This window comes from Eucalyptus grandis, chromosome 8 (genome assembly GCF_016545825.1).
Source record: "Eucalyptus grandis isolate ANBG69807.140 chromosome 8, ASM1654582v1, whole genome shotgun sequence".
Lineage (NCBI taxonomy): Eukaryota > Viridiplantae > Streptophyta > Magnoliopsida > Myrtales > Myrtaceae > Eucalyptus > Eucalyptus grandis.
Genome location: NC_052619.1, coordinates 20202879 through 20223374, shown reverse-complemented (window position 1 = coordinate 20223374; position 20496 = coordinate 20202879). Strand labels below are relative to the sequence as shown.

At 37.7% G+C, this 20496-nt stretch overlaps 1 protein-coding gene and 1 non-coding gene across 2 annotated transcripts; one reads left to right on the top strand and one right to left on the bottom strand.

Moving 5' to 3' along the window:
- The first annotated feature begins 26 nt into the window (after nucleotides 1-26).
- Nucleotides 27-856, top strand: LOC120286866 (glutamine--fructose-6-phosphate aminotransferase [isomerizing]-like). The gene is made up of 2 exons (XM_039299444.1): nucleotides 27-348; nucleotides 741-856. The coding sequence occupies exons 1-2, from the start codon at nucleotides 55-57 to the stop codon at nucleotides 834-836; spliced, it is 390 nt and encodes a 129-aa protein (XP_039155378.1). The 5' UTR covers nucleotides 27-54; the 3' UTR covers nucleotides 837-856.
- Nucleotides 857-18547: 17691 nt separating this feature from the next.
- Nucleotides 18548-18651, bottom strand: LOC120287935. The gene has a single exon (XR_005546190.1). It is a non-coding gene; the product is annotated as a small nucleolar RNA R71 (small nucleolar RNA).
- Nucleotides 18652-20496: the final 1845 nt, after the last annotated feature.

Genomic DNA, 20496 nt, shown 5'->3' with positions numbered 1-20496 from the left:
TTTTACCGACTCTTTTCTCGTTTGCTTGCTTTCAAAACAGGAATTCTCGTGACAATGGAAATTGCAAGTGATCTTTTGGATGGTCAAGGCCCAATTTATAGAGAAGATACAGCAGTATTTGTCAGTCAGTCTGGTGAAACAGCAGATACCTTACATGCACTGGAATATGCTCTCCAGAATGGTGCATTATGTGTAGGAATTACTAATACTGTTGGCAGTGCAATTGCCAGCAATACACATTGTGGTGGTGTCCATATAAATGCTGGTGCTGAGATAGGTGTGGCAAGCACCAACGTGAGAGAGTACCTTTTAACATTCTGTTGCAGAAATGGTCCTCTCTTCTTCAAGATTTTCTTGTCTTTTTTTTTTTTTTCATGAAATTGATTTGCAGATATGCTTTTTGAGCAGGCATATACAAGTCAAGTTATGTTTATGGCTATGTTAGCTTTAGCAATTGGAGGGGATGCTATTTCTAGCCAAGTGAGAAGAGAAGCAATAATTGATTGTCTTTTTGACCTTCCAAATATGTATCAATTCCTATCTCACCTTCACAGTTTCTGAACTTCCGTTGGATGTACCTTTTCTTTCTAAACTCATGTTGATACATCTTTCGTATGAAACGTTAAATCCCTTGTTAATATCTTGTAGACAAAGTTAGAGAGGTGCTGAAGCTTGACCAGGAAATGAAAGATCTTGCTAAGCTACTGATTGCAGAGCAGTCACTTTCATGTTTGGCACAGGTTACAATTATGCCACAGATGCTGCAGCTGTGTCTCTTTGTGGAGCATGTAGAGTCATTGAAGTTCCTCAGGTGGCGGACTGTCTTCAACCTGTAGTCAATATGGTTCCTTTGCAGGTATAGAGTACTTCCAATAGTTTTCTATGCTTGCCAAGATGTAGCATCTTGTTTTTCCTACTCTATTGAATGCGTTATAATTTGCTGAAGATGAAGCTATGATGTAGTTAGGTGGAGCTGGATGGGAGCATGTAGCTATCTGTTTCCTTGATTTGTTTTATGCTCTTGTTGTCTGTTTTTCATTAAGAGTTCCAAAATTCTCTCTATGATTTAGCTTTTAGTTCTAAAAGAGCGTTTTTTTAAAAGTCTCTACAAAAATAAAAGAAATCGATTTTATTGATTGAGCCTTAACATTTTGCCGTTTTTTTTTTTTTTTTTTTGTTTATTCATTCATTGCTTATAGAGTATTTTCGCATTCCTGTTATTCCTTTCAAATAGCCTGTTAAGTTTTACTAGATTTTTCTAATTAGTTGGACATGAGATAATCTTTTTGACATTTGGGGTGAAATTGTTGGTGTATCGTCTCATGGTCCTAAGAGGATACAATGTCATCCAGCCCAGGAACCTCGCAAAGAGTGTGACGATAGAGTAGAGGCCTACTAATAGATTTCTTTTGATTGTGTTTACCTAGCAGCAAAATGGATTATGTCACGAGAATGTAAAGCGTCTTTCTAACACAAAGTATACATTCTATTGATCACTTGTATGAACGGTAGCCTCTGCAAGATCTTATTTTATGATCACTTAGGAAAAACTGTCGCAACCCACCTTTTTGTGCGTCCGCGTCTTGTTATGCAATTATTTGTTAATTTACCTCCAAGTGTTGTGCTCATGGTACCTGAACATTGTTTCGAGGTGGCTGTTGGAAGAGGAAGATTGTATCCTCATTTGGGAAAAGAGAGCAGGCGGTATAACAAAAAATGTGTTAAAAGTACAAGATTGATGGAATTGACCAATTATCTGAGATAGGGTTTGCTTCTTTTGCTAAGATCGATTTTTGGCGTTAAGCTTGTCTCTCAAGTAGTGATTGTCATGTCGGTCATCAAGGCAATTTGTGTCATGTTCTAGTTTCCTTTTTTAGTGTGATATTTAGCTCCATGATGTGGTTCAATTTGTAGATACGCAGAGCCATCATGTATTCAAATGAAAAGAATTTTGATGTCTACTTGCTCCATGAGCAGTCCATTCTATCAATTACTCGTACGTGGAAAATATGATATGACTCTCATTAGACACCATATGATATGACTCTGACAGAAAACGATAGGGAAAATGGAGAGTATTTCTGGGAGAAATTGTAATATGTATATTTCTGTGTATTCATGTATAGGGGCATTGTTCTATATATGTTACAAGAGGAAAAAAGGAAATAGAATATACACGATTGTACTACAATTACATTCCCACTTTAACAAACTAATCACGGATTAACTAAATCGATTAATTGGCAATTTAATCGATATGGAATCGATATTTGCCATCATATTTCCAACACTCTCGTTAGACACCAACAAAATACACTATGACTCGCGAGATACCAACAAAAGCACAACCATAAGCTGCTTCTGGCATTGGTGAAGGTTGTGCAACGCCATGTTAATTTTCTTCTCAACTGTTGTTTCACTTTCCAGGGGTGTGCCGGGGGTGGGCACCCAGTAGGACATCTGGGGATGGGTCAGCTTTGACCGATTCCCAATTCTGGCACGAAGCGCGTGCATCCATGACTGTACGAGGCAAGAGCGGCGGGGCTGCTAGTCGGCGAGGGCGGAAAACGTGGACAAAAATAGATACACTCTTGTGGTGAACCCACGTGTAAAGGTTTCGAGCGAGACAGGGCAAGAGGACCACGGGAAGCAACACGAATGGCAAGAGATAGGGTAATGATTGAAAGTGGCCCGGGACCAACACCGATGTGAGGACGCCACTGAATGCGTGGCGGCGAGCATCATGAGAATGTGGAACACTCGGGCGCAGCAAGCGGGAGCCAACGACAGGTGAGCGACAAGCGCCAGTGCGCAGTAAAACAGAAGACAGAAGACGGCAAGGGAGGTGGCAAAAGGGTGGGTCTCGAATGGGGACTGGGGTTTCCCTTGGAATTTGACCTCGACGAAGTTCACCAGCACGGAAACAAGGAAGGCGAGGATGGGGTGGAAGGAAGTGAAGCCAGGGGAACCTCGGACATTTGTGTCGGGACGACGGTCAGGCGGCATTTGAATCAGCTTCTTGAGGATCGGTAGTCCTGTGTAGAGGACGATGATCGAAATGATGAGAGAGAAAGATGGCTAGAGGGGGAGCGTATCTTGGCTGATTGCAGATGGCCTATATATATATATGGCTATAATATGCTCTTTTTTTTTTTTTTTTTTTTTTTCTGGAAAGCATATTGTTGATTCACCTTAATATGTATAGGCATCTTCCCAGGCGCTGTCCGGGCATATAATTTGCCCCGTATAAACTGGGTCCGATTGGTCAGTACGATTAACGAAGAGTCCGGGCTCCCACTTTCTATCGCGCAGTCAACAGGCAGCTTCTGGGCTGCTTCTTGATTTTTCAAGCCTCAATTGAAGAGGCGGCGGTCAACGAGGTGATTTGGTGGGAGGGCCATGTGGGTGATCCTAAAATTCTCTCCAATAGGATTAATAACTAAAAGACCTTCTAACTTTAGATTTGCTCTCAATTTTATCCTAAACTTTTTTATTTTTTATTTTATAGAAGTCATCCAACTTTAGATCCACTCTCAATTCTATCATATAGTTTTTTTTTGTCTTAAGTCTATTCTCAATTTTTTCTTAAACTCTTTTCTCATAAATCTATTCTCATTAACCCTAGTAAAAAATTCTCAAGCGAATTGTTCGAGACTTCATGACCCAAGTGCCTCTAGTGCGAGCATCTTGAATGTAAGCTGTCCAATTGCAATAAATTGAAGACTCTTAAGCACAAAAGATTGAGGACTAAGCTCAAAATTGAAGATCCTTTACGGGTTGAAGGTAAACTCTCTTCGGAGTAAGAACAATTGAAGAAAGTCAATCTTGATTTTTCTAGTTTTACCCAAATATCAAATCCAATAACAAGTCGTTTGGATTGATATAAAAATTTATCTCCAAAAAACATCTTTGAAGATGTGAAATTTTAGGAAAAAATTATAGCAATGATGTGAAATGCCATATCACTAATAAAATTTTGTAATTTTTAGGATCAAATTAGGAGTGGATCTAAAGTTGGTGGTTTTTAATAAGACATAAAATAGTTTATGTTAGAATTAGAATAACTTTGCGAGAAAAAAAAAACTTGGATTAGAAATATCGCAGAAGACCCTCCCAATTTTTCAAATTTTTGGGTCTCCCTCTCGCCTACGAAGAAAACTCTCTCTCTCTCTCTCTCTCTCTCTCTCTTCCTTCACAAAATTTGCTCTCTCGCCTTGGCTCCCAATCCACTGCTTTCTCCGGCGCATCGCTGCTGCCTCCGCCTCCGCCGTCGCCTTCAGAGCCCCGTCGGCGGCTGGAATATGGCAGCACCAAGTTTCGCACTGGAACTTGCATCGCTAGTTATAAACTGTACACCAAATGTTTGCACAATTACCTCTTTTCCCGTTCAAATCTGGATGTGGGGTTTCGTTATTGGGTTTTGATGGGTGAAGTTTATGGTATTGAGCTAATTGGGAAAACTGCGGGAATGGACATCTTAGTTTTGATTTGATTTGCTGTGTAGGCCGATTATAAAGACCCCACATTTCAAGAGAAGTTTGCGTTGACGCTCGTTGAAGGGCTTAGGGAGTTGAATCTTGCGGTGTGGAATGGCAATATCCTCGCTTTCAAGGACTTCGTCGGCATTGGTGAGTAATTACTTCCTGCCTTGAAGCCATTTTACTAACGACACTGCTGTGGACTTGTTTTGAATTTTGGTCCTTGAGTGGTGGCTTGCGTTAAGCCACATCAAAATTCTAACGACACTGAACGGGAAGCTTCTGAGCACAACTAAAAGAGAACGCAATAATTCATTGTCTTTTTGACCTTTCAAGTCTGTGTCACTTCCTATCTCACCTTAACAATTTTTGAACTTCTAAGTTGTGTCTACCTTTTCATCTAAACTAATGTTGAGAGAATTTTTTGTATGAGGCATTAAATCCTTTGCTAATATCTTGTAGACAAAGTTACAGAGGTGCTGAAGCTTGTGACCAGGAAATGGAAGATCTTGCTAAGCTACTAATTGCAGAGCAGTCACTTCTCATGTTTGGCATAAGATACGACTATGCTACAACTTTGGAAGGTTCTTGAATAGTAAAGGAAGTGGCATTGATGCACAGTGAAGGAATACTTCCCAGTGAAATGAAACATGGTCCTCTGGCTCTAGTGGATGAGTCTTCCCATTGTTGTGATTGCTACTCATGATGCTTGCTTCAGGATAGCTTTTGTCGTACAGGTTTACTCGCATCCATGAAATCTTTATTTGTTCTGAAGCTGAAGTTGTCAATGTATACAGAAAGCAACAATCAATTATTCAGCAACTCCATGCCCGCCAAGGGTGCCTGATTGTCATGTGCCTGAGGGGGGATGCTGCAGCTGTGTCTCTGGGTGGAGCATGTAGAGTCATTGAAGTTCCTCAGGTGGAGTGCTGTCTTTAGCCTGTGGTCAATATAGTTCCTTTGCAGGTACAGAGTACTTCCAATAGCTTTCTATGCTTGCCAAGACGCAACATGTTTTTTTCCTACTCTATTGAATTCGTTATAACTTGCCAAAGATGAAGCTATGATGTGGATGAGGTGGAGCTGAATGGGAGCATCTAGCTTTCTGTTTCCTTGATTTGTTTTATGCTCTCGGTGTTTGTTTTTGCCTTAAGAGTTCCAAAATATTACAGCAATGAATAAACAAACAAATAAAAACAGCAAAATGTTACGGCTCAATCAATAAATTGATTTCTTTTATTTTTGTTGAGAACTAGAAAAATACTCTCTTTTAGGACTAAACGCCATATTCCAAAATTGATGGCAGCACCAAGTTCCAAAATACAAAATTGATTTCTTTTGCATAGATACTAGCTTGTGTCGAACCCACATAAGAAGGTTTCGAGCGAGACGACACGAGAGGACCATGGAAGGCAACACAAATAACAAGAGATAGGGGAAACAGTGAAAGGGGCCCGGGACCAACAAAGCTGCAAGGGAAGCCACCGAGAGCAAAGCCGCAAGCATCGTGAGGATGGGAGACGCTCGGGCACAGTAATCGTGAGCCAATCACAGAAGAGTAACGAGTGCCAATGCGCCCTACAACACGTCACAGAAGACGGCAAGGAAGATGTGGAAAGGGTGGGCGTCGAATGGGGACGCGGATTTCCCTTGGTGTTTCAGCTGGAGGAGGTTGAGCAGCGCGGAAACAAGAAAGGCGAGAATGGCGTGGAGGGTAGTGAAGGCAGGAGAACCTCGGACGTTTGCGACGGGATGACGGCAGATCAGCATCGGGGTCGGCTCCTATAATTCCCGAGTCCTATGTCGAAGTTGATAATCGACACGATCAGAGAGAGATGGCTAGAGTAGGAGCAGATCTTGGGTGGTTTTATTGTTGAAAAAGAGGTCGGGTGGTCGTACCGCACAGGCGGATCTAAGAAGCTTCCCAGCAGTTTACCACGACATTGGTCGTCGTCCTTCGCCTTGCGTCTTCCCATGCTTTTACATTTGGTCGAAGACTTCTCATTTGCGAGCGACTCACTTTTGCGACTTTGCCTTGGCATTTACGGGGAAGATATTGGCTGAGCGATGACGTGCGAGGTCGGTCTCATGCAATATTTTCTTATATTTTCTTAGCTCGCCTTATTGAGGACGGGGCCATTTAGAAAGTCATTTCATAGGAAAGTGAATTTATTTTTCGGTATTTGATAAACTTGTAAAAAAAAAATCTGAAAAGTACTTTCCATCGATTGATAAAAATCTAACGGTGAAATGGATTATGTCATGAGAATGTAAAACATTTTTCTAATACAAAGTATACATTTTGTTGATCACTTGTACTTTATTGAATGGTAACCTCTGCAAGATCTTTGTTTATGATTAATTAGAGAAAATTGTCGTAACCCACATTTTTTGCGCATTCATGACTTGTTATCAATCTACCCCAAAGTGTTGCACTCATGGTACTTGAACATGGGGTCCTGGTTGACATAACAAACAACAGCGACTGCAACTTAGTTTTATTTGGGATGCTATGCAATTTAGAGCAATATGTTGTTTCGTTAATACCTTCATCTGACAAAAAGTTCTATTGCTAAAAATGCTAGTAATTGTATTCAGCATTTAGTAGGGAATTCCATTTTTTTTTTTTTTTTTTATAGAGGACTTTGATTGATGTATCTTGGGCTGCATCATGAGGTGTAAAAGGAGTCTGGTGGAGGTTGGAAGAGGAAGATTGTATCCTTATTTGAGAAAGAAGTGCAGGCAATATAGCAAAAAAAGTGTGTTATTAAAAGTGTAAGATTGATAGAATCAATCAAGTATCTGAGACATGATTTACTTTTTTCACTGAGATTGGTTTTTGCCATTAAAGATGCCTCTCGAGTGTTGACTGCCGCGTCGGTCATCAACTCTTGGTTCATACCTTTCTTGGGAAAAAGTCCAAGGCAACATGTGCCGTGTTCTAATTTCCTTTTTCAGTGGGATATTTACTCCATGATGTGGTCCAATTTGCAGACACGCAGAGTATTCAATTGGAAAGAATTTCGAAGTCAAATTTCTCCAAAGCTGTCCATTATTCTAACAATTGATCATTTTTCGAAAATGCAATGCTACTCTACAGAAGCAAAACCACAAGCTCCTGCTGTCGCTGTTATTGGTTGTCAAGCACAACCTCGTCATGTTTCTTCACTAGTCGTGTTATCTTTTCTGGGGTTGTGCTAGCCGTGGGCACCCCCCCTAGCACAACTGTGGCCGTGTCAACACGGACCCATTCCCAATTCCGGCGTAGAGTGCAAGTCCATGTTGGTACGAGGCAAAGGTAGGGGGCCACACCACGTAGTCGGCAAGAACGGAACATGGGGACAAAAATAGATACAATCTTGCGTTGAACCCACATGTGAAGATTTCGAGCGAGACAATGAGAGAGGACCACAGAAAACAACACAAATAACAAGAGATAGGGGAAACAGTGAAAGGGGCAAGTTTGTGATTTTTTATGAGAAAAAAATTAGGGTCAAATTAGTACTTGGTCTAGAATTGGTGATTTATGAGAACAAGATCAAAAGTTAAAGGTTTTTTATGAGAAAAAAAAAATAGAAATATCGTAGAATAATTTGAGGTAAAATTTAAATTTTAAATGGCATTAGACCCTCCTCATATTCCAAAATTTTGGGTCTCCATCTTGTCATCAAAGAAGACTTTCTCTCTTCTCCTTTTCAAAATTCACTCTCTCGCCTTCGCTCCCAGTCTATTGCTTTCTTCAGCGCATTATTGCTACCTCCGCCTCCAGGAGCCCTATCCACCGCTAGAATATCGCGGCACCAAATTTCACACCGGAACTTGTACTAGTAATCCTAAATTGCATGCCAAATGTTTGCGCAATTACTTCTTTCCCTATTCAGATCTGGATATGGGGTTTACAGGGATTTGATGGGTGAAGTTTCTAGTGTTGAGTTAATTGGGAGAATTGTGTGAATGGACATTTTAGTTTGGGCAGGGTTTATATATTTATAAAGAAAAATTAGAAAGGAAAAATAGATGAAAAGAGAATGAGTTAAAGTAAATGAAAAGAATAAAAGAAAATTATGGGTAGGCGATTTTTATGGAAATGTGAATGTGTAAAAGGAAGAATCATTTTTTCACAACCAAAACACAACGACAAGTGTACTCCTCAAAAAGAGGAACACAATGCGCATAGTGTGTATTTTCATCCTCCTTTCAAATCTTTATAACAAAGATTTGACCGTACATTCCACAATGAAGAAAATGAAATTTCAAATCTCTATGGTACCTTTCTCGATGGAAAAAAATGACTTGAAAAAGACTCAGATTTCATTCATTCTACTAGGTCTAACCACGTTTAGATAATTGCAACGAAATCACTGCAAGATAGATTGATGTGCTTTGCGATTGAAGGGAAGCATACTAAAGGTAATTATCAATATGAAACAAAAATAGTGGGAAGAAATGGGATTTTGCCTCATTTCTAATGTAAGGTGTAAGAGGAAAAAAATGATGGTGTAAAATAAAACAGAAAGGAATATGAAGACGACCTTGGACATTGAAGAACAAGCGCAGAGCGGCTAATTGGTGAAAATCGATAGACGCTCATTCACCTCTTTGGGCTAGAAAATGTTAAAGATTGGAAGAATAAAATGGGCCTAAAAGAAGGGCCAAGGCCCACGAACAACTCTAGAACAACCGTCGCTACAAAATGGAGAAGGCCTTTTTACTTCTTCTTCTTTTTTTATTTATTTATATTCTGGGTAAATAGTTTTGATCCTCTTCTTCAAAAAGATGTCTCCGCCATTGGCGAGTGACTTGCATCGGTAATTCTAAATGGCACGCCAAACTAGGGGTGTGCAACCGGACCGGGTAAACCCGGTTCCCGGACCGGCCCACTCGGAAAACAGATCGGAACCGGTTCCCGTTGAAACCGGTCTGGGAACCGGTTCCCAAAATTCAGAACCGGTTTGAACTGGTCCGGGAACTGGTTCCAAGGGATTACCCACCGGGAACCGGATCGACCGGACCAGTTCTGGAACCGGTTTGAGAACTGGTAGTCCAAACCCTAATTTGTTCCCCTGTTTGAGAACCGGGTTGTACGCCTTCTTGTCGACCTTGCAACTCCACTGGTTGCTGGTGTCGCGAGGAGCCGAGCGATGGTGCTAGTGCAGTGGCGGCTTCATAGGGGCAAGGGCGACGGCGACGGAGCTTCGGGCGTCAGAGGTGTTGGGTCGTTGCGGCCATAGCAGGGGCGACGAGTGGCGGTGTGAGCTCGCGGGTGAGGGGGCTCCGGCGTGGCACGGTGGTGCGGCCGCGGCGACGCAGCGCAACAGTCAGTGGCTATGGCGTGCGGAGGGAGCCCGTGAAGAAGATGAATAGTGCACTGTTTTGTTTCTTCTTTTTTCTTTTTCTCCCTGCTGGCTTGTCACGTCTCCCTCACGTCCCTCTCTATGCTACCCACGTCTCCTCTGCCTCCTGACCTTGACCTTGATTCTCAAGCCTTTCATTCCCTTTTTTTTTTTTTTTGTGTTTCTTTTTTCCAAGGAATGAAGAAGGTCTCTTGTCGAGTGATCCCAAAAATAAAACCCCGATGAAATCGTCAAGGCATCGTGACCTAAACTCATTTAGGATTTGGCTAATGCATACGAAATGAAATAGAAATTTACTTATTAATTACGCTTAATATTTCAATATAAATTAGAAGAATTATATTGTTTTCTCATGTATTAAAATAATATTCGAAATCGTATAGATGTGCGATTGCAAAATAGGTTTCAATAAAAACAGGGTGGGCTGGGAACAGGTCCAATGCAAACAGGGTAGGAATAGGGTCCAAAAAAAGAGAACCGATTATAACAGGGTCGGAAACAGGGTCCAAGTCTAGACACTACCCACCCTGGACCCGATCACCCCTACGCCAAACGATCTATTCCTCTTTTCTTATGCATGCATAATCACGTATCTGGTTAAAAGCAAAATACAAGCATAAGATGACCTTTGTATAAGAATTGTGACGTGATTCCTTTAATTCATTCTGATTCCCAACAATGTAATGTGAGTTTTTGGTAAAACTATTCACACATTTTGTTTCTTAGAACGATATAGATAGTCGACCACTTAGAGCGCTAATGATAACCATTCTATTTCTCTATTTCTTTGTTTTTGTGTTCCCCGAGACAATTTAAAACAGAATTCTGTTTGGTACTTCAAAAATGAATTTGGACAAAAAATCAAAAATTAAAATTTTTATCTTTATTGTGGAGACGTACCATTGTCCATGAGGCTGCGAAAGTATTATTTCGCCAATAATATTTAGTGCCGGAGTGTCATGGACTCCCCATTATCTGTTCTTCACTTATCCCATCATTCTTTCCCTCAGACTTAATAGAATAGATTTTTAACAGGAAGGATAGTTCATTGTCCAGCGGAAGATGGAAGTTTGGATGGTTGCCTCTTTGACTTTTATCTCTTGATTTTGTAATTGCTACAAGGGTGGCTTTGAATTCATGATTATCTGATGTGATTTTTTAGCTTGTATGGCCTTGTGGACTAATATATTTTCTTATCTGAATGTTTTTCCAAATGTAAGAGTAAACTCATCCCATTGAGTTATTGAGGGTGTTCTCTTTTGCTTTATGACTGATCTTTACTTATATGAAGAGTTTAGTGGCTTACTTCTGGGTGATCCCATGCAGGCCTGGCTATTTTTTCTTACTTTTGCGGATGTACTTGGTCTATGGCCTTTTACTCTTGATGAGTTTGTTCAAGCTTTTTACGACTATGTAAGCAACGTTCCCTCTAATTGGATATCTTTGTTTCTCATATGATTTCCTTTTATTAATTTTTATGCCCATCTGTACATTCTACTTCATGGCAGGATTCAAGATTGTTGGGCGAACTACATGTTGCTCTTTTGAAGTCAATAATTAGAGACATCGAAGATGTTGCAAGGACACCTGCTACTGGTTTGGGTATAAATCAAAATAATGCTGCCAATCCTAAAGATGGACATCCACAGATTGTTGAAGGGGTAAACTATGCTTTTCTAAACTATGCTTGGGGTTTCGATATACGCAAGTGGCAGAAGCATTTGAATCCATTGACATGGCCGGAAATACTTAGGCAATTGGCATTATCTGCTGGATTTGGTCCACAATTGAAGAAGAGAGCTGTTGCACGACCTTGCCGGCAAGATATTATCGTCTTAACCATGAGGAGGGGAAGGAGAAAGAGAGAGGGAGAAGGAGCCCGCGAGAGGGGGGATTTTTTTGTGCTCGTCAAAATTGAAGAGGAAATTCATACAGAATTCCTCCTTTTAAGAGCCAAAGTACGGGTGCTTACCTAATATCCTCAGACATAAAAGAAGCAAAAGTGCCAATTGGCCTATGATTATGAATGTCACATAATTCGACCTAATTGACGTGCCAAGTACATAAATGATGTTGTGTATTCAGAAACACCATTCTAATGGCTTTCGCCATGGCTTGATCTTGATCAGTGAATATAGTTTTAGGAGCCTTATTTCCCATAGACTCCAAAAACACATTAAGTAACCAAATAAATTATTCCACGGTCTCGTCCAACAAAAATGTATAGCCAAACGGAGTATTTTTCCAATTGTGATTAACCCCAACAAAATGTGCACCAATCAAATTATATCTATTAGTTCGATACGTGGAATCAAATACTAGCACATCACCAAAACAATCGTAATCGAATTTGGACCAACTATCTCTTCAAAATAAATTTGTCAATATACCATCTTGATCTACTTGTACAGTGTAGAAAAACATTGAATTTTGCATTTGCATGTAATGGAAATGATTTAACAGATTTTGACAATCTCCCCCATCTATACTCTTATTGCTTTCTCTCTATAAATTCTTTTGACAATCACGTAGAATGAAACCCAAATTTTTACTTCCACCTACTTCATTTGCTAGGAACTTATATGCCGTAGTCTCACCAATGCTTGCTTTAATCATGTTACCTAAAACACCTTTGCAAGTATCGGATATCATCCTTCCACATCTAATCAAATGCTTTTGATCCTCTGGTACAAATGCATGATTATGCTCAGAAATATGCTCTATAACCTCATAAACACCATTATCAACTTTAAATTTGATATTAGCAAGACACCCACATCTAACTTCAAGCCTCTCAAATTTCTTTTCTTGATCAAATGGGGTGACAAAAGGGCCCTCACAATTGCACAAAAATGTTCGTCGGGTTATTTCTCATTTTCTATTTTTAACCATATGACCCTTCCTCACTCCAAAATCCTTTGCCAATTGCATAAGCCACATACTTATGATATGCTTCAAGTTCATTAGAAAAAACCATCCCAATGGCAAACTCAAAATCATTTTTCATATCACGCATTACATGTGCAAGATGGGAAGTTTCATGATGCAACCAAATGAACAATAAATAATCAATAAGAAAAATAACATTAAAAGAAAACAAAATATATTTCACATTGTATGAATAAAGAATTACCTCTGATTCAATCATTCGATAACTTTACACTTGCAAATTAACTAAGGTGATGTCTTCAAAATAGAATTAATTCTTCAAGAATTCCTTTCTAATAAAATACAAAACAAACATTTTTAGAACATAATCACTCACACTTGTACATATCAACCAATTAATTCTAGGTTATGTTTAAACCTTGAATGCAAATGTCATATTAACCAATTTTAGAATATGTGATCAAAGATTTTTTTTTTTTTTTAGACACTCACTTATGCAATTCTTCTTATCGTTTTAAAGCATGATAAAATAAAAAGAAGATATTTATTTAAAAGCATCCGAAAGAACTTAGATAGTTTTGCATGACCTAAACGTGTATCAATGTGTAACTCTCATAAGAATGCGCCTTTGTGATTTATAAGAAAATTTTTAATTTGTATAAGTTGATAATTATGGTAAAGTTAAACTTGCTTCCATCTATAACAACTTGCAAAATCATGAAAAACCAATTAATCTCCATCTCAAATGCTCCTTTCTCTATCCTCACTAAGAAAAAAGCCAAATATAATTAGTCTATTGCATACATGCTACAAGGTTATACCTATCGGCAATACCAAATGGTTGGCTATGAATCCAGTATAATGAAGCTTAGGTACAGATACAGCATCATTGGGCTACAATAGAAATCTGGAAAATATAGGTAGGTGGTCTTTGTCATTAATCATCGGCATATAAACGATAAAAAAAAAAAAAAAAAGACAATCGAGTACCACTGCATAATATGATCAATAATCATCCAACAATTTTAAAGTTTTCTCTAATGCTTGTTAACCGGTCATTTCGATGCTCCGGACAATACTCATAGCAGTAACATAAACTTGGTAAATATGGATATATTACCTGCCAAAGCATATCAAGAGAAGGATCCACACAAATGCACTAAGCCAACTTGATTCCTTATAAGCAACCCAAACCTAAAAGATCATGAGATCGAAATAGAAATGAGTTACACAGGGTAAAGCAAGACAAATGTCTCATCCCCAAACTGTAGCCATCAAACAAGAACTCCTAATTGTGGGTGTCTAAAACCAAAGGTGTTGCTCTCAAATCTAATAGGCATGATTGCAGGCAATGGTTCCATAAGCTTATGAAGGATAAACTCTGAAGTTGATGAAACCATATTATATCGCTTCACAATCGTCCTATCCATTACTAACGGACACAAAGAGTCCTTTTTATGCATGTCCTCTATTCTATCAGATTAGTCAAAAAAAATTGCATGCACCAAAGTTAGCCAACAGAAGCATTAGAGACATACAAAAAGAGCAACGGTGTTGATGTAGAAGTCAATTAGTGTCGCTGTCATCCACCTGCAAATTGATAGCATCATTCAGTGCATTCATAGGACATAGACTAATATGCTTACATGTTAAAAACTGACTCAGATGCAAATGAAAGAAGTAGGCTCCCCTCATATTTATATTAAAAAAAAAGAAAAAAAGAGTCAAGTCCTGGTATGGGGACCTGCTTAAATTGCATGATCTCATGATTGAAGAAAATCTAATATCCCAAGGGAGAGTTTGGTTCTAGCAAGCGAAAATACTCCTATGACAATTATAATATATGGCATACGCAGGGCACAACACACCACAAAACAAAAAGAGAAGAAGGCAACATATTGCTAGGGTCAAAGGTACATTTTTAAATCAGTAAACTCTTCCTACTCACAAATTGCATATCTAATCCAAAACCCAACAATTATTTCCCATGAACAGTGATATTCTTCAAACCCGCATCCAAGACACGCCATTTTACTCTGGTACAGTTTGAGATGATTTACGCACCGTATATACGAGGGGAAAAAATGGCGGCTCCTAACAGCTGAATAAGTAAGAAAACTAATGCAACAAAAGGTGTTTAAACCAAAAACTGCCGAGTCCCTAACCAGTTTTCGAGATACATGAATAGAAAAATATGCATGGGCACTTATAATAATCCTATGTGTATTATGTTGGAAAAATATGGCTTCAAAATGGCTTGAACAATGAAATTGGATCGAGTAAAACAACTCGGACTTTGAGGCGTAATATCACTTTCTTTAAGGATTTATTTGCCCCATAACGTTGCTGATGGTCACCGGCAAAAATCCTTCAGGATACAACAAAGTCTCAAATGAGAATACTAGACAGCAATTCTAGTATTTCTCCAGGATCTCTCTAAGAAACAATCTAAAAAATGGCTGCAGTTTTTCAGAAAGAAGACTCGAAAATGACCACCATTTTCCTTATGAAAATTGACAAGTATATATATGAAACAATCTCGCAAGTCTTCGTGAAAATTGCCAAAGAATGAACAAACGTGTTCTTTAGAAAATTGTTCGGATAAACAAATGCGACTCTTCGGAAGAAGTTGAAAACCGAACAATTGCAACTCTTCGGGAAAAGTTGTAAAACCGAATAAGTAATTTTTCCAAAGGTTGTCTTGAAAAGACACAAACAAAATTCGGAATAATAATAATTTTTATAATAAATAAATTTCGAATTTTCATTTTTTATATTTTATTTCCGAAAATTCTTAAAAACAAAAAAACTTTGATTAAAATTAATAACATAACAAAAAATAATAATAATAATAATAATAATAATAATAATAATAATAATAATAATAATAATAATAATAATAATAATAATAATAATAATAATAATAATAATAATAATAATAATAATAATAATAATAAAGGGACTAGTGCTAGGCGCACAAAGTGCTAAGTGCGCCAAATAATCGCGCCAAAATCGCACAACCGCACGCAGGTATGATGGGGTCTAGCCCCACCCGATCATTCCTTTATTTACTCAAAGGAAATCCCACACTTTTAAGCTAGCCCACTTCCTCCCATTTTTTCTATGTGGGACAGAGAAAAAGCACTCATTTTGTTTTAACAAACAAAACTTCAACAATCCCCCACTTTGTTTGTAAAACAAAGATTTCAAAATTAAAATTAAAAAAAAAAAAAACCATGCAGCCAAAGTTTCAGTAAGATTAATATACATACATAAAGGTCTCTTTCAAGTTAAATATTTACTTAGTGCAAGTATATCAAAGCTCTATCAAAGTGACAAGTAGCTCGGCTTTAAAGTTGTACTTTTATGTAATAGAGTTGGATATACCGCACATATACTAACCTCTTGTTTCAGCGAGAAGCTTTACATTACTCCGCACTATTATGGCCTTGTGCTTGATCCTATTTCATGAACTCTCTAGAAAGCAACCCTAACTTTCGTAAGAAGTGGCACCACTTCTAAGCTCATATAGGTGAAGTATCTATCATGTGTTTTTGTTACTATCAACACACTACAAATTTGTATCATACTTCATTAAGAATTCAATTCAACCTACAAAACATAACAAACGATACTGACTTCTCATATCAGGGCTACGTCAGTATTAAACAATTACACTCAATAACTTGTTATTACCCATTAAACCTTGTAACTAGTGATGTTCTAGAAAAATGTCAGGTTACCATTATTGGTGACTTTAATTAAAGGGTTTCAGCCCCATTTCTTATGAGGTCATTATTACCATATGTCTTGGTAAAGCTTTCGTCAAAGGATTGGCAAGATTATTACTTGACCTCACATAGATAATTGTTATGGTACCATCTTTAATCAATTGTCTCACATATTCATGTCTTAGACTAATGTGTCTAGACTTACCATTATAGGTGCTACTATAGGCTTTTGCCAAAGTGGCCTGACTATCACAGTGAATAGAAATAGGAGGCATAGGACTAGGCCATAATTTGATATCCAACAACAAATTCATAATCCATTCAGCATCTTTCTCAACTGCTGATAACTCTATAAAAATATAGTTATTTTACCTATTTTAGGCAGTAATTAATGCATTATCTATGAGAAAATATTTGGATTTCCTTATGATTATTTGAATTTTCCTTATTTATGCAGAATAATGAGATATGGAGAGGATAAGGAAAAGAATGTCAACTGTCAGGAGTTCAAATAAAAGCAACAGTGGAAGATAGATATCAAATTAGGAAATTCTTGATTTTGTTCTCTAATGTTATCTGCAAGCGTTGGGAGATAGATATCTTGGATATATCCTATAAATAGAGAGAGAGGAGGGGTTAGATCGTTTTCGATTGTTCTAAGAGTTTTTCAAGTATTTTGAAGAGAAGACAAAAGTGGTGACAAAATTCTTGTTCTTTGATTCAAGATGCTGGGTTTGATTTATATTTATATTTTTTCTTCTACTATATTCTAATTTTCTTTTGTTAGGGCTACGATGTAGCCTAACCATGATGATGTGAATTTCATGATTTTTATGTTTTACAATTGATTTCATTCATGTGAGTTACATATTATTGCGTTTAATGCTTTTGAGTGACTGGCCACCACTTGAATGATCCGATGTGCATGTTTGAGACTGATAGGTGATAATATGCAATTGCTCATTATAATATATAACCATGAATTAAACGTGGATAGAAATATACCGCGTTATTTGTGTAGCTTTCGGTGATAAGGTAATCCAAAAGACTCATTGTAAACCGGGAATATTCATAGTTTTTAATGCACTCATGTTTATTTTAATTCACATAGAGATATAGTGGATTAATAAGCTGAGTAGGTTTGTTATACCTAGAGATATGATAGTAAATAGATTAGAAAATTCCGCTATCACATATTTGATATCGTTATTGTATTCACAACAATATGAAATTCATATCTAGTGGTCCTAGTGAAATCAGATGTTCTAACATATTTATCTTATTGATTTTACTGCATTTAGTCTTCAAGTTTTGTTTTTAATTTATTCTAAATTATATTTTGATTTGTTAGATAAATTTTAGAATTAATCTATTTTAGTATTTAATTAGTTTATTAATCATCGATCTCCGTGGGACGATACTTTTTCTCATCATGATATTACTTGTTCGATACGTGCACTTGCGTTTAGAATTTTACGAACAAGTTTTTGGCGCCGTTGCCGGGGATCGTTTGTTTAATACTAATTAATATTGATACCAGATAATTCTAAGTTTAATCTAGCTTTCGTTTTGTTTTATTTTTCGGAGTGTACATCGGTTTATGACACGTAGCCAATAAGGGGAACTTGTTGAACTTGATCTAGAAATCGAGCGTACATTCAAAGGGCAACTGAGAGAACAGAGAAATCACGCTAAGATGGCAGACGGTGATAATGAAAATCCACGTAGACTTTTAAGAGATTATGCTGCGCCAACAGTTCAAGGCACCACATCAAGTATCAGAAGACCTGCAATTCAAGCAAACAACTTTGAGATCAAACCGTCACTCATTCAGATGCTTCAACAATCGGTGCAATTCAGTGGGCTACCAAGCGATGATCCAAACGCTCACATCGATGCTTTTCTTGAAATCTGTGACACCATTAAATATAATGGAGTTACAGATGATGCTATTAGATTGAGATTATTTCCATTCTCTCTTAGAGATAAAGCTAAGAGTTGGCTTTCTTCTCTTCCTGCAGGATCAATTACTACATGGAATGATATGGCTAAGAAATTTTTTGGTAAGTTCTTTCCACCTGCAAAGTCTGCGAAGATACGTAATGATATTACTAATTTTATGCAGATGGATAATGAATCATTATGTGAAGCATGGGAAAGATTTAAAGAATTTCTTAGGAGATGCCCACATCATGGACTACCCGTATGGATGCAGGTACAAACTTTTTATAATGGCTCTAGTGCAAATCTTCGTTCTATGATTGATGCAGCTGCAGGGGGACTTTAAATAATAAAACACCAGAAGAAGCCTACAATCTATTAGAGGAGATGGCGTCCAATAGTTATCAGTGGCCTACTGAGAGATTACCAATGCGAAAAGTTAGCGGAATTCATGAAGTAGATGATTTTGCTGCAATTGCTGCACAATTTGAAACACTCAACAAAAAGCTTGATAATATGAGTGTTTCAGCCATGAAAATTCACAATTTGACATGTGATTTTTGTGGTAGATGACATGTTAGCACAAAGTGTCAGGTAAGTAATACTTTTAAACAATCTCATGAAAATTCTAACTTTGTTGGGAATTTTAACAGGTCACAGAATAATCCCTACTCCAACACATACAATCTGGGATGGCGCAATCATCCAAATTTTTCATGGAACAATCAGAATGTGACAAGACCACAATGATTCAAACAATCAGAAGAGACAAAGTCAAATTTGGAAGACATAGTCACCAAACTTGCTAACATAACTCATGACTTCATCAAAAGCACGGATGTGAGATTTCAAAACCAAGAGGCTTCAATCAGAAATTTGGAAATGCAAGTGGGTCAGTTAGCAAGCATGATGTCAGGACGACAACAGGGTTCTTTGCCGAGCAACACAGAGAAAAATCCAATTGAAAACATAAAGGCTAGTACCCTGAGAAGTGGTAAACAAGTGGGAAAAGAAGAGATTGTCAAAGACAAAGAAGAAGTGATCAATAAACAATCGAAGGAGACAAGTAAGAGTAAACTTTTTCCAAATAATCCCAAGCCATATGTGCCGCCAATTCCATTCCCTCAACGACTCCAGCAGCACAAAATGGATAAGCAATTTTCTAAATTTCTTGAAGTATTTAAAAAATTACACATTAACATTCCTTTTGTAGATGCTTTAGCGCAAATGTCTAGTTATGCAAAAAATTTTAAGGAGATTTTGGCAAACAAAAGGAAACTGGAGGATTATGAGACTGTGAAGTTAAACGAGGAGTGTTCAGCTATCCTACAAAACAAATTACCTCCGAAATTAAAAGATCCAGGGAGTTTTACTATTCCTTGCACTATTGGGGATTCTTACTTTGAAAAAGCATTATGTGATTTAGGTGCAAGTATTAATCTGATGCCTTATTCAGTTTTCAAGAAATTAAGATTGGGCAAGGTAAAAGCAACCACGGTGTCACTTCAACTGGCTGATCGATCAATTAAATATTCGAGAGGTATTGTGGAAGATGTTTTGGTAAAAGTTGACAAATTTATATTCCCTGCAGATTTCATAGTTCTTGACATGGAGGAAGATTTTGAGGTACCACTTGTCTTAGGTCGACCTTTTCTAGCCACAAGAAGAGCTCTTATTGATGTACAATAAGGGAAGTTGATCCTTAGAGTTCAAGATGATCTTGTTTCATTTAATGTTTTTAAAGCAATGAAATATCCATATGATGATAATTCTTGTTTTAGAATTGAGGCAGTTGACAAGTTGGTGAATAAGGTTTTTCAGGAAAATATTTTTGAAGATCCACTTGAAGCATGTCCGATTCAACTAAGGGACAAAGATATTCAGAACGAGGAGATAAAGGAGTACGCAAATTTCATGGAGGCAATTCCACCATATTCAAGGCAAAAGGCAATTAAATTTGAGGAGTTGGGACAACACATTACAAAGCCTAAACCATCAATTGAAGAGCCTTCAATTCTTGAACTCAAACCCTTACCTTCTCATTTGAAATATGCTTATTTAGATGGAGTTTCTTCTTTACCAGTAATTATATCTTCTTCTTTG